The 13,237-nt window shown below is 46.7% G+C and overlaps 1 protein-coding gene across 3 annotated transcripts in view; it reads left to right on the top strand.

Moving 5' to 3' along the window:
- Positions 1-13,237, top strand: part of UNC13D (unc-13 homolog D) — a 235,702-nt gene that overhangs the window by 173,164 nt on the left and 49,301 nt on the right. For all 3 annotated transcript variants that reach the window (XM_073608142.1, XM_073608143.1, XM_073608140.1), the window contains one exon: positions 10,719-10,790. In XM_073608142.1, coding sequence (XP_073464243.1) covers positions 10,719-10,790 — 72 coding nt within the window. The remainder of the gene's footprint in view (positions 1-10,718; positions 10,791-13,237) is intronic.

Below are 13,237 nucleotides of genomic sequence, written 5' to 3'. Positions count from 1 at the left end.
TGCGCACCGGAGCCCGGCGAGCGGAGACGCTCCCTGGCTCCTGACAGTGCCCCCCTCCTAAGGGCGGACACTGGACGCCAAGGCTGGCCATCAATTCCGGATGATCTTGATGAAACGTTTGAATTAACTGTGGAGCGTGCATATTCCTGGCGGGCTCCCAAGAATTATCTTCGGGTGGATACTCCTTCCATTGAATCAGGTACTGTAGCTGCCTGCCCCTCTTTCTACAACCTAAAATGGATTCCACTTCGAATTCATTCTCGCCATCGATTCTGACTGGCGGAGGAGGAGGTTCTCTTCTTCCCGGAAAAGGGCTGGGCACCACAGGCTTCAATAGTGACACATGGAAAACGGGGTGAATCCGATATGTCTTGGGAAGTGTCAACTCCACAGCCACAGGGTTGATAATCCTCCTGACTTGGAAAGGCCCAATGAATTTAGGCCCGAGCTTTCGAGATGGCAGCGGTAATCTCAGATTAACGGTGGACAGCCAGACCTCGTCTCCTACGTCAAATTTTGGGTTTGCCTTTCTGCCCCGGTCGTACTGTTTCTTGTAGTCCTCCTGGGTTTTGCGTAGTGTGTCTTGAATTTTCTGAAAGTTGGATTGTAACGAAATTATCCTGTCCTGGACTGCAGGAACTGCCGTTTCGGGGATGTTGTTAGCGAAAGATGTGGGATGGAACCCGCAATTGGTCCAGAAAGGAGTCTGGTTGGTGGAGGCATGGATAGAGTTATTGTACGCAAATTCAGCGTAGGAGAGGAGGCTCGCCCAATCATCCTGAGAACCCGAACAGAAGCAGCGGAGGTATTGCTCTAGCGTCTGGTTGGTCCTCTCCGTCTGGCCATTGCTTTGGGGATGATAAGCTGAGGAAAGACAAATGTTGATACCCAAAGCCTTGCATAGTTCCCTCCAGAATTTGGACGTGAACTGGACGCCTCTGTCTGACACGATGCTCCTTGGTATCCCATGGAGCCTAACAACCTCCTTTAGAAAGATGTTGGCTGTGTCTACGGCAGAGGGAGTACCCCTCATGGGCAGAAAGTGGGCCATTTTGGAAAGGCGGTCGACAACAACAAGGATGGTGGAGAAACTCTCTGAGCTGGGTAGGTCAACGAGGAAGTCCATGGACACATCAGCCCATGGTCGTTCTGGAACGGGCAAAGGTCTGAGCAGACCCCAGGATTTGGTGTTTTGGCCCTTGTTTCTCTGGCACAGGGAACAGGACGCCACATATTCCTTACAATCCCTTCTCCATCCTGGCCACCAAAAAGAACGAGAAAGGAGTTCAGCCGTCTTCTTATTCCCAAAATGTCCTGCCATCTTGTGATCATGGCACATCTGAAGGGCTAAGGGCCGAGTCACTTGTGGTACAAATATTTTTCCTTTAATCCAGAAAAGATCTTCGTATCTTTTCAGGGAATGCACAGCTGGTTCCGTACATGCGCCTGATGAAGATTTGATGGAGGATATTAAGTCTGCTTGAGTTAGTCCGAGGAAATTTTGAGGAGAGAGGATCGTGCTGGGTGTTGGTATTTGGGAATCTGCGGAAAACATCCGTGAAAGGGCATCAGCCTTCCCGTTCTTTGCCCCAGGTCTGTATGCTATATGGAAATTAAAGCGAGAGAAGAAAAGGGCCCAACGGGCTTGGCGGGGTTTTAACCGTCTTGCTGTTCTGAGGTACTCGAGATTTTTGTGATCCGTAAAGATCATCACCGGATGAACTGCCCCCTCCAGCAGATACCTCCATTCCTCCAAAGCAAACTTTATAGCCAACAGCTCTCTGTCACCCACGTCGTAATTGAGTTCCGGTGGGCTGAGTTTCCGAGAAGCGAAAGCTACTGGATGTAGAATGGCCTTTGGTCCCTGTCTCTGGGAAAGAATTGCTCCGGTTGCGATTTCCGATGCATCTACCTCCAGTACGAAGGGTTGAGTCGGGTCAGGATGGCAAAGGATTGGAGCGGAACTGAATAGTTCTTTTAACTTAAGGAAAGCCTCTTGAGCAGCTGCGGACCACTGGAAAGAATGATGCTGCCGAGTTAATTGGGTAATAGGTGCCACAATGGCCGAGAATCCCACAATACATTTCCGATAGAAATTGGCGAATCCGATAAACCTCTGTACTCCTTTTTTATTAGATGGAGCTGGCCACTCCTGGATTGCCTGAATCTTCTGGGGGTCCATTGCAACCCCATTGGTAGAGAGTATGAATCCCAAGAATTGTATGGTAGATTTCTCAAACTCACACTTTTCGGCTTTCAGGTATAGCTTGTGTTGTAGAAGAATAGCAAGAACCGTTTTAACGTGCCTCCTGTGCATCTCTAGCGTAGGGGAGAAGATAAGGATATCGTCCAGATATACCACAAGGAAGTCGTCTAGATATTGTCGAAATATGTCATTCACTAGATGTTGGAAGGTGGCTGGAGCGTTGCAGAGACCGAATGGCATCACTAAATACTCAAAGTGACCGAATCTGGATCTAAAGGCCGTCTTCCATTCGTCTCCAGCCCTGATCCTGACGAGATTGTAGGCCCCTCGGAGATCGAGTTTAGAGAACACCTTGGCTGATCGGAACCTCTGGAATAATTCAGGAATGAGCGGCAACGGGTACCGGTTCTTAATTGTGATGTTGTTAAGTTGTCGATAGTCTACGCAGGGTCTTAGGGTACCATCTTTCTTCCCAACGAAAAAGATACCCACTCCGGCGGGTGAGGATGAAGGGCGTATGAAACCTTTCTCAAGATTTTCGTCTATATACTGCTTCAGAGCCTCCAGCTCGGTTTCAGAAAGGGGAAATATCCGGCCAAATGGAATCTCGGATCCAGGAAGAAGGTCAGTCGTAGGCCCTGTGAGGTGGTAGGCGGTCAGCCATTTGTTTACTGAAAACCTCTTGAAATTCGAGGTACTCGGAGGGGACGTGTTGGAGATTGCCTGGTGGTACCGCCATCGTGGCGCAAACTTTGGAATCCGGGAGCAGGCAGTGCTGAGAGCAATACTGAGAAGAGAAGGATACTGACTTGGTGCTCCATTTGATTAGTGGATCGTGAGCTTGTAACCATGGTAGGCCCAGTATGATGGGAAAGATTGGTGAACGAATTAGGTCAAGCCGTAAGAACTCCCGGTGGCCGGAGTCAGTAACTACTGAAATAGGTTGGGTCTCCTGGGTGATGGGACCAGAGCAAGGAAGGGATCCGTCGGCCAAATGTATTTGTAGATCCTGCTCTTTGGTTTGTAGAGGGATCTTCAAACTGTGCCAAGGTGGAATCTATGAAACAACTGCAGGCCCCGGAATCAACGATGGCCTGCAGGCGAGTCTCCCTTTCCGGAAGCTGTAGAGAAACAAACAACATTACGTAAGCCTTGGGAATGTTATTGTTTGGAAAGTTCAATACGTTTGACTGAGGGAACTTACTAGGCCTGATCGGACAGCTGCGCAGGAAGTGTCCGGTCCCTCGGCAATAGAGGCAAAGGTTAGACTGCCGCCTGCGCTGCTTCTCTTCGGAGGTTAACGGACCTCGGACCAAGCCGAGCTGCATTGGTTTGACCTCAGGGACCGATGCAGTGGTAACTGAAGATGAAGTTGAGGGTACCGTAGAGTGAGGTCTTGGTGACGCCCAGGCAGGGCGAGGCAGCTGAAACCATTCTGAACGCCGCTCCCGAAGACGCCGATCGAGCTTTGTAGCTGCTTGAATGAGTTCCTCTAGGGAAGCAGGGGTCTCCATCCTAGCTAACTCATCTTTGAGTAATTCAGACAAGCCTTGACGGTATTGATAACGTAGGGCCGGCTCATTCCAGTTTGTGTCGGCCGCCCACTTACGGAATTCCACTGTATAGTCCTCAATAGGTCTTCTTCCTTGGGACAAGTGGTGCAAGATAGCTTCGGCTGTGGCCATGCGTTGCGGATCATCGTAGAGCTGGGTCATGCTCTCAAAGAAGGCCTCGATAGTGTTCAGGGCAGGACTGCTCTGTTCCATCAGGCTGTGGGCCCAAGCCTGGGGTTCTTCGGATAGCAGGGAAATCACAAACCCCACCTTGACGATTTCTGAGGAGAAGGTTCTCGGCTGTAGAGCGAAGTAGAGGGAACATGCGTTTTTAAAAGCCCTAAACTTCTTGCGGTCTCCCGAGAACCGTTCAGGTGTAGGGACCCTGGGCTCAGGAAGAGCCATGACCACAGTGGGGTTGGCCGGAGCTTGGGGAAGTGCTGCTGGGTGCAGGAGCTGCGGCTGCGGAGGGTAGTAACCCGGTGATCTGCTGCAGACGGTTATCAATTTGTGTATAACCTTCTTGTAACTTCTGTACGGAGTCCGCGAGGGTAGATACTTGTTGGCACAGGATCTCCAGAGGAGAGCGCGCTCTGTCGGCCTCAGACATCTGGCTGGTTTGTACTGTCACGGACAAATACTCACCGAGGCCGAGATGCCGAGAGCTGCTCGCCCTTACGACCACGCGCACCCAGACCCCCGAAATGGGTACAGGAGGCTGAGGGCACGCGGAGGCACGGGCTTCCAGACGGATAGTAGGTTCAGAAGCTGGAAGCGGGTGTCCTGGGATCCGCAGGGAGCAGAGCTGAGAACACAAGCAGAGGTTAGGGAACAAGCAGATAATAATCAGGGTATCACAAGATCCAGCAGCGCGGTGGTTAAACAGGCCAGGGGTTTGGTACACAGATCAGGCAGATTAGTAACAGGAGAGTCCAGCAGAGTAGTAGTTAAACAGGCCAGGGGTTTGGTACACAGATCAGGCAGGTTATTAACAGGAGAGTCCAGCAGAGTAGTAGTTAAACAGGCCAGGGGTTTGGTACACAGATCAGGCAGGTTATTAACAGGAGAGTCCAGCAGAGTAGTAGTTAAACAGGCCAGGGGTTTGGTACACAGATCAGGCAGGTTATTAACAGGAGGGTCCAGCAGAGTAGTAGTTAAACAGTCCAGGGTTCAGTATACAGAGCAGGCAGAAAGATACAGGGGCAATCCGGAAGAGTGGTGTTTCAGGCAGGCTGAGGGTTCGGTACACAAGTCAGGCAGGTCACAGGGTAAACACAGGCACAAGGAACAGGGAGAGCTGACGACAAACCAGCAACCCGACTGGGCGCTGGAGCCGTCGGATATAGTCTCCCTGCCCGGCGAGCGCGTCAGGCCGCGGACGGGTGTGCGGCGAAGCGCCCGTCCCGTGCGCATGCGCACCGGAGCCCGGCGAGCGGAGACGCTCCCTGGCTCCTGACAATATCCTTATGCCCCGTACACACGGTCAGACTTTGTTCGGACATTCCGACAACAAAATCCTAGGATTTTTTCCGACGGATGTTGGCTCAAACTTGTCTTGCATACACACGGTCACACAAAGTTGTCGGAAAATCCGATCATTCTAAACGCGGTGACGTAAAACACGTACATCGGGACTATAAACGGGGCAGTGGCCAATAGCTTTCATCTCTTTATTTATTCTGAGCATGCGTGGCACTTTGTCCGTCGGATTTGTGTACACACGATCGGAATTTTATCTCCTGCTCTCCAACTTTGTGTGTCGGAAAATCCGATGGAAAATGTCCAATGCAGCCCACACACGGTCGGAATTTCCGACAACACGCTCCGATCGGACATTTTCCATCGGAAAATCCGACCGTATGTACGGGGCATTAGATTCCACCCACCGAAACCACACCTTCTTGGGGGATCTCCAGGCCTCATACTTCATACGATATAGAAGAATGTCAGCATTCATTACCTTCAACCACATCCCTTACGTCAGTTGTTCCCTATGGCTCCACCTTGCTATGAGTTTCCGACCCCCAAAATAGAAAATCCTAAGGAATAATTTGGTATACACATCCAACTCCTCTTGGTCAAATTCCCAATTTTCCCAAGGGAGATCAAATTTGTCAGCTATAAATTCAATCACCATAGACCAAAAGGTCCTTATCTTGGTACACTCCCACACCATGTGAAGAAAAGTCCCTTCCGGCCCCAGGCAATTTGTCATTTGTGACAAATTGCAAAGTCTCTCTTACACATACAAAATAATCAAGCCAGTGTATAATACATCTGATGGAGGTACCTAAGCTGAACCATCCTATTCGTCGAAGATATGACAGAGGTAAGGTAAGTATCCAGGACTTCCTACCACAACCCCTCCTCTGGTGCAAAAGCCGCCCATCTAGACCTTGCCCTGCCTATCAACCCAGGATCTCCAGGCCCCACCGCCAGATAATATCTTGAAATTCTCTTGGCTGGATCAGGGTCCAACAGAGTAGTCTCCAGAGAGGTATTTTGAACCTGAACCTCTCCACTACCAAACTGCGGTATTGCCGCATGATGCAGTTGAGCATATCTGATGCGTCAAGTCCTGGGCACCCCAAACTGTTACCGTAGTTGATCAAAAGGTGTATATCTTACTTTCCTGGTATATATGATGTAGGTACTTCACCCTAAATTGAGCCCACACATAGCCATCCTCCAGTTTAAAGAACTCTGTCAAAGATCCATTACACTATAGCAGACTATTAGGTGAGAGCCTTAAGGGTGCATCTCCTGCCTCCTGGGCGCATATATAAATTATCCTGCCAGGGAGTGCCATCACAGAGCCCACCCTCCTACCCGGGATACCTTTCCTATATACCATATTTAAGAGGGTCTCCTGTGAAGTGGCCACCGCAGCTTCCAGCAACATAGTTGCATTAGGAATCTGGGGGAAAAAACGCCAGTGTAGAGGCAAAAATAGTAGGAACGTAAGGCCGAGAGGGCTAATCCCCCCATATTAATGGGCAATTTCAGTACAGCCATGGACACTCTGGGGGAGCAAGATCCCCACAGAAAACCCAACACAATGGAGTCTATGCCCCTAAAGACCTGTTTTGACACAAAAACAGGGGAGTTTGAGAGAATGTACAAAAATTTAGGGAGAAAAATTATTTTGAATAGACTTATTCGACCCATCACCGTAAGTGGTAGAGTCTGCCATTTTTGTACCTTTTCATGAAAAGCCCCTATGATCAGTGCCAAATTGACCTCCAAAAACTTAGAAATGGAGAGCTGCACTAGGATCACCAAATATTTGAAAGAGCCAGACAATGGAATGGAGCAATCTTCGGAAACGTCACATTTTCATTTATGTGAAAGAGGGATGACTTAGCCCAATTAATATGGAAACCAGAGTAGTCCCTGAATTCTTGGATCAGCCCAAGGGCCGCCGAGAGTGAGGGACCTGAGTCTTGTAGGTATAATAGCATGTCATCCACATATAATGGGACGTGTTCCTCCAACCGCCCCACCCGAAGGCCAGAAAGGGTAGTACTTGACCGCAACCTAGCAGCGAGGGGCTCTATGGCTAGGGGAAACAGGAGGGGCGACAGTGGACACCCCTGCCTAGTCCCACGGAAAATAGGAAAGGGCTCCAAGATAATGCCATTTACCCGTAGTCTCACCATCAGTCCAGTGTACAGTAGTCTCACCCAGGAGATAAAGACAGGGCCAAACCCATAGGATTCCAAAAGATGGAATAAATAAGGCCACGAATGCCTTCTTAGTATCTAAGGAGGCCACTACTCTTGCCCCGGAGTTGTCATGCCGAGCCTGAAGGTTTACAAAGAGTCTCCTGACATTCATCTGGGCACATCTATCCGGGATAAATCATGTTTGATCCACATCAATAAGTTTTAGGATGACTGTTTGAAGTCTCCCTGTCATCTTAGCTAAGATCTTTGTGTCCACATTCATCAACGAGATCAGGCGGTATGAGTCACACTCCTTAGGATCCTTCCCCCCTTTAGGGATCAGAACCACCAGAGCTTCTCTCATAGAAGGTGGCAATCTATCCTCCGCTCTAGCCGATTTAAAGACTCGCAACAGGCGGGGCGCCAAAATATCCTTAAATGTGTCGTATTTCGAGTGAATGGACTTTCTGGAACACAAGCCACATTTATGCCCTGTACACACGGTCAGATTTTCCGACGGAAAAAGTGCGATCGGATAGTGTTGTCAGAAATTTCCGATCATGTGTGGGCTCCATCAGACTTTTTCCGTCGGAATTTCCGACACACAAAGTTTGAGAGCAGGCTATAAAATTTTCCGACAACAAAATCCGATCGGTTAAATTCCGATCGTGTGTACACAAATCCGACGCACAAAGTGCCACGCATGCTCAGAATAAATTAAGAGACGAAAGCTATTGGCTACTGCCCCGTTTATAGTCCCGACATACGTGTTTTAAGTCACCGCGTTCAGAACAATCGGATTTTCCGACAACTTTGTGCGACCGTGTGTATGCAAGACAAGTTTGAACCCACATCCGTCTGAAAAAATCCATGGATTTTGTTGTCGGAATGTCTGATCAATGTCCGATCGTATGTACAGGGCAATACTGTTAGAAATTTGTTAATTTGAGAAAAATTTTCCATCCTGCTCCTTTGAATTTTCTTATTACTGCAGTCAAAAATGAATGTTGATTTGACTCACAAATAATTGGAAAATCAAAGGAAAGTTCTAAAAATTTAAGTTTTCAAATTAAATTCTATTAGTGTATAGCAAGCTTACACCCTGAAGTATTGCAAGATTTTGCATCTGTATAGATGCAATGCAGGTGCAAAATCATCTAATTTCAAAAGTGGGAGGAATCCCAATACTAGTTTGGCCCACATCTAGTCTAAAAGAACACCCAAGTTCCAGAGAGCCCCTTTGCAGCCGAGCAGTTTGCACAAGTGGCACATCCCTCCCTGCTTTATGTTGTAAGCCCTTTCCATTTTTTTGTTCTCATTTTGAGTATGTACTTTACAAATACAGCTTTACCTTTTGTTGAATAAGTGCTCAGAAAAACTGGTGCTGAAGCCCACCATCCCAACCACAGTTCCTTTGTCCATGTTCATTTTACCCCAACATTTCATATTCCTGATTTGCCCCTGTACAAATCATTAGTAAGACCTCATCTGGAAAATGCAGTTCAGTTTTGGGCACCAATTCTCAAAAAGGATATCGGGAACTGGAGAAAGTGCAGAGAAGGGCAATCAAACTGATAAGAGGCATGGAGGAGCTCAGCTATGAGGATAGATTAGAGGAACTTAATTTATTCTCACTTAAAGCAGAGGTCCAGCCTCCCCACAAAAAATAAAAGTCAACAGCTGCAAATACAGCAGCTGCTGAATTTTAATATATGGACACTTACCTGTCCAGGGAGCCCACGATGTCGGCACCCCAGCCGATCTTTGGATCTGCTGTCGGGTGCAGCCGCCACCATTCCTGTTAAGGGTTCCCTACTGTGCATGCGCGAAGCACACTGCGCTTTCTAATTGGTTTGGCGGTGGAGGCAGGAGGAGGGGGCCAAACTTCAGAGAAACCCGGCCTCCCAAAAGTGGGGAACGGTACCTGTCAAAAACAGGTACCCGTTCCCCCCTCTCCCCTGAAAGGTGCCAAATGTGCACGGGAGGGGGGGGGGGAGACGTATAAGCGGAAGTTCCACTTTTGAGTGGATCTCCACTTTAAGAAGAGTAGATTAAGGGGGATATGATTAACATGTATAAATACATAAGTGGTCCATATAGTGAACTTGGTGTTGAGTTATTCACTTTAGTGTCATCACAGAGGACAAGGGGGCACTCTTTACATCTGGAGGAAAAGAGATTTAATCTTCAAATATGGAAAGGTTTCTCCACAGTAATGCCCCGTACACACGATCAGAAATTCAGGCAGCAAAAGACCGATGAGAGCTTTTGGTCGGAAAATGCGACCGTGTGTATGCTCCATCGGACTTTTGCCGGCGGAATTCCAGCCAGCAAAAGATTGCGAGCATGTTCTCGATTTTTCGGTCGGAAAAAGTTCCGATCGGAAATTCCAATCATCTTTACTGTACCAATTCCAATGCACAAAATTCCTACGCATGCTTGGAAACAATTTGACGCATGCTCGGAAGCATTGAACTTCATTTTCTCTGCTTGTTGTAGTGTTGTACGTCACCGTGTTCTTGATGGTCGAAAGTTCAGTGAACTTTTGTGTGACCGTGTGTATGCAAGCCAAGCTTGAGCGGAATTCCATCGGAAACACCATCCAAGATTTTTCCGAATGAAATTCCACTCGTGTGTACGCGGCGTAAGAGCTGTGAAAATGTGGAATAGACTACCTCAAGAGTTGGTTCTGTCCAGCTCAGTAGATTGCTTTAAAAAAGGCCTGGATTCTTTCCAAAATGTACATAATATAACTGGGTACTATCATTTGTAGGTAAAGTTGATCCAGACAATATCCAATTGCTTCTTGGGAGATCAGGAAGGGATTTTTTCCCCTGTTGGAGCAAATTGGATCATGCTTTGCTGGGGTTTTTTTGCCTTTCTCTGGATCAACTGTGGGTATAGGTTTGTGTATATGGGATTGTATTTTTTTTTTCTCTCCCTAGGTTGAACTAGGTGGGCTTGTGTCTTTTTTCAAGCTCATTGGCCTGGCGCTGATAGCTGCCTTCTGGTTTCAGTTGAACCTGAATTTGGACTGAACCCAAGTCCATGCCTGGTCACCAGGAGAAATGTAGAGGAAGAAAAAAACTAACAGAGGAATTAACAATTCTATACTGTATATAAAACTAAAAGGTTTTGGCTTTACATACATAAGCAATCGGTTAAAACAGTAGACTTGCTTCCAAACAGCTTACCATCAGTTATATTGTGTGATCCATGAACTATGAAAGTGTACTGTGAAGAGTTTCTCTGTATATTCATGAAGGTTGATGTACTGTGGTTTGTATTGTTCAGAATTTAGAATCCTGTTTCCATGCGGGAGGCTGTGGACTGTCCCTGGAGATTCTCCACACTGCTACTTTCATTGTAAGTACAGCAAAGTCACTTTTCTACCTAGCTGATGTATTAGGGGTGTAAGTATAAGAAATACACCAACTGAACTACTCTAATAACATCCCAATATATACTGTATAGGTAAAGCTGGCCATACATCAATGGATTTTTGAACAAACGTTTATACGAATATTCATTATAACATTCGTACAAAAATTTTCAGTGCATTCGATGACTTGATGAAAGTCGTTCAAATGTACTTCAAAATTTCATTAGATTTTTTGGAATGAATGTAAACAAAAAACACATTCACTGTTTAGAAATTAGTTTTTTAGAAATTAGTTTTGTTGGAGAAAAATGTTCCATTCTGCTCCTTGGAATTTTCTCATCACTATTATTATTATCATGTTTTTTTTTTCTTAGAGAATAGGTGCAGATACTCCCCTCTTGTTTGTCTCCACCCCTACCCACCTCCGAGCACCGTCCCTTGGTTCCAAACCCTACCCACCTCCCAGTACCACCCCTTTTAGAGACCCAAGTATCGTTATGTGGTGTTAAGTAATTTGTTAATGATAACATAAAAATCAGTCAAATAGATCCCCTGCAGCCAACAACAATAGATCCCCCCCAAGCAACAATAGATGCCTACAACACTATACCTACCCCCTCAGCAACAATAGACCTCCCCAACAACAATCAATCTTCCAGCAGACAGCATCAGTAGACCCCTTCCTCAACAGTAGGTCCCTCCCAACAACAATATATCCCCCACCATTAACAATAGACCCCCCCCCCGCAACAATTGATCTCCCCCAGGAACAATAGATTCACCAGCACCCGGCATCAGTAGAACCTCCAGCACATCCTACCACCCCTTGCCATTAGATACAATCACTGCTGGAGGTTCCGGAACTGCGTCCCCCCCCCACCAAAAAAAAAGCCCTGATTATTATACATGATTTATATAGCACCAACAGTTTATGCAGTGCTTTACAACACTAGGGCAGACAGTACTATTACAATACAGTTTAATACATTAGGAATCAGAGGACCCTGCTCGTTAGATGGATGAAAACGAATATTGGCTGACCTCGCTAACAACTAGAAAATCTAATGAACGTTCGTAAAAAAAATATCTCAAATTAAATTCTACGATTGTCTGTCTAGCTTAAGACCCCTTTCACACTAAAAGCGCCAGCCTTTAGTGCTAAAGCGCCGCTAGTTTTAGCGGTGCTTTAGCGATGTTTAAGCTGCGCTTTCCGGCCACAAGCGGGGTGCTTTTAACCCCCAAAAAAGGTTAAAAACAACTGCTTTGTGGCGCTTCGGAAGCACTGCCCATTCATTCCAATGGGCAGGGCGATTTGGGAGCGCTAAATACAATGCTCCCAACCCGCCCCAAAGATGCTGCTTGCATCCCTTGACATCCCGCAAGCGCACCTCCCCAGTGTGAAAAGACACACTAGAATGATTGGGAAGCGATTTTCAGGCGCTTAGCAGAGGCTATTTCTAGCACTAAAATGCCTGCAAACTGCCCCAGTGTGAACGGGGTCTTACACATGATTTTATTTAGCATTTGTCAAGATAGTCACCGATCCTATTTCATCTGTATCTCTAGCCAAATCTTTTTTGTTTTTCACTGTAGGGATCAGTTTAAACCAATGTCCATCTTGCTGCCTGTGACCTTTTGGAGAGATTTGCTCCTTATTTACTTTTCAGGAGAAAAAGTTGTCATTGTGGCAGGAAGTGAAAGGAAATCTCTGATGGGACTACAGACAGAGAAAAATAAAGCTAACAGAAGTTCTATCTCTTTCCCACTCTACTATTTATTTCTAATTCCCTGTTAGAAAGGTTTCACCTAACTTCCTGTCTCAGTGACAGGGTTGTCACTGAAACAGGAAGTGAGTTTAAAATGTCCCAATGTCCCAAGCTGGGCCACATACAGCAGTAAAATCTAACAGTTCCTTATCCAAAATTTAAAAAATAAAAATTTGGCTAGAGGTACATTTAAACTTCTGTTGTCCTGTCTCAGCGCAGGTATGAATTGGTGACTGTGGGCTACATGGAACAGTTCTTGCTTAATGTGAACCTGCCAGGCTATACAAATGTACACATTAACAAGAACCCAGAAACATAGAAATCTTGTAGTGCCTGGAAGTTCTATTTTTTAAAGCTGGATTTAATGCAAGCAGCTAAATACACGGTTGAAATACATATATGGGATTTTTTTGCTACCTGCCAAAGGATTTGTATTTCTGTCTATCCAGTCTTGAGATTTACACAGCTCTTTCTGGCAGGACTGAAGACCCTTAATTTGCTCTCCTGCAGTTAAGTAACACATGCAGGTCCTGTCCCTCCCCTAGCCTGTAACTGGAAACTCTAATGCCGCGTACACACGGTCGGACTTTTCTTCTACAAAAGGCCGACGGACTAAAGCTGGCTGACAATCCGATTGTGTGTGGGCTTCCCCGGACTTTTAGCTG

Source organism: Aquarana catesbeiana, linkage group LG12 (genome assembly GCF_042186555.1).
Source record: "Aquarana catesbeiana isolate 2022-GZ linkage group LG12, ASM4218655v1, whole genome shotgun sequence".
Classification (NCBI taxonomy): domain Eukaryota; kingdom Metazoa; phylum Chordata; class Amphibia; order Anura; family Ranidae; genus Aquarana; species Aquarana catesbeiana.
The sequence above is the reverse complement of the archived record's forward strand: the minus strand, read 5'-3'. Positions and strand labels throughout refer to the sequence as shown.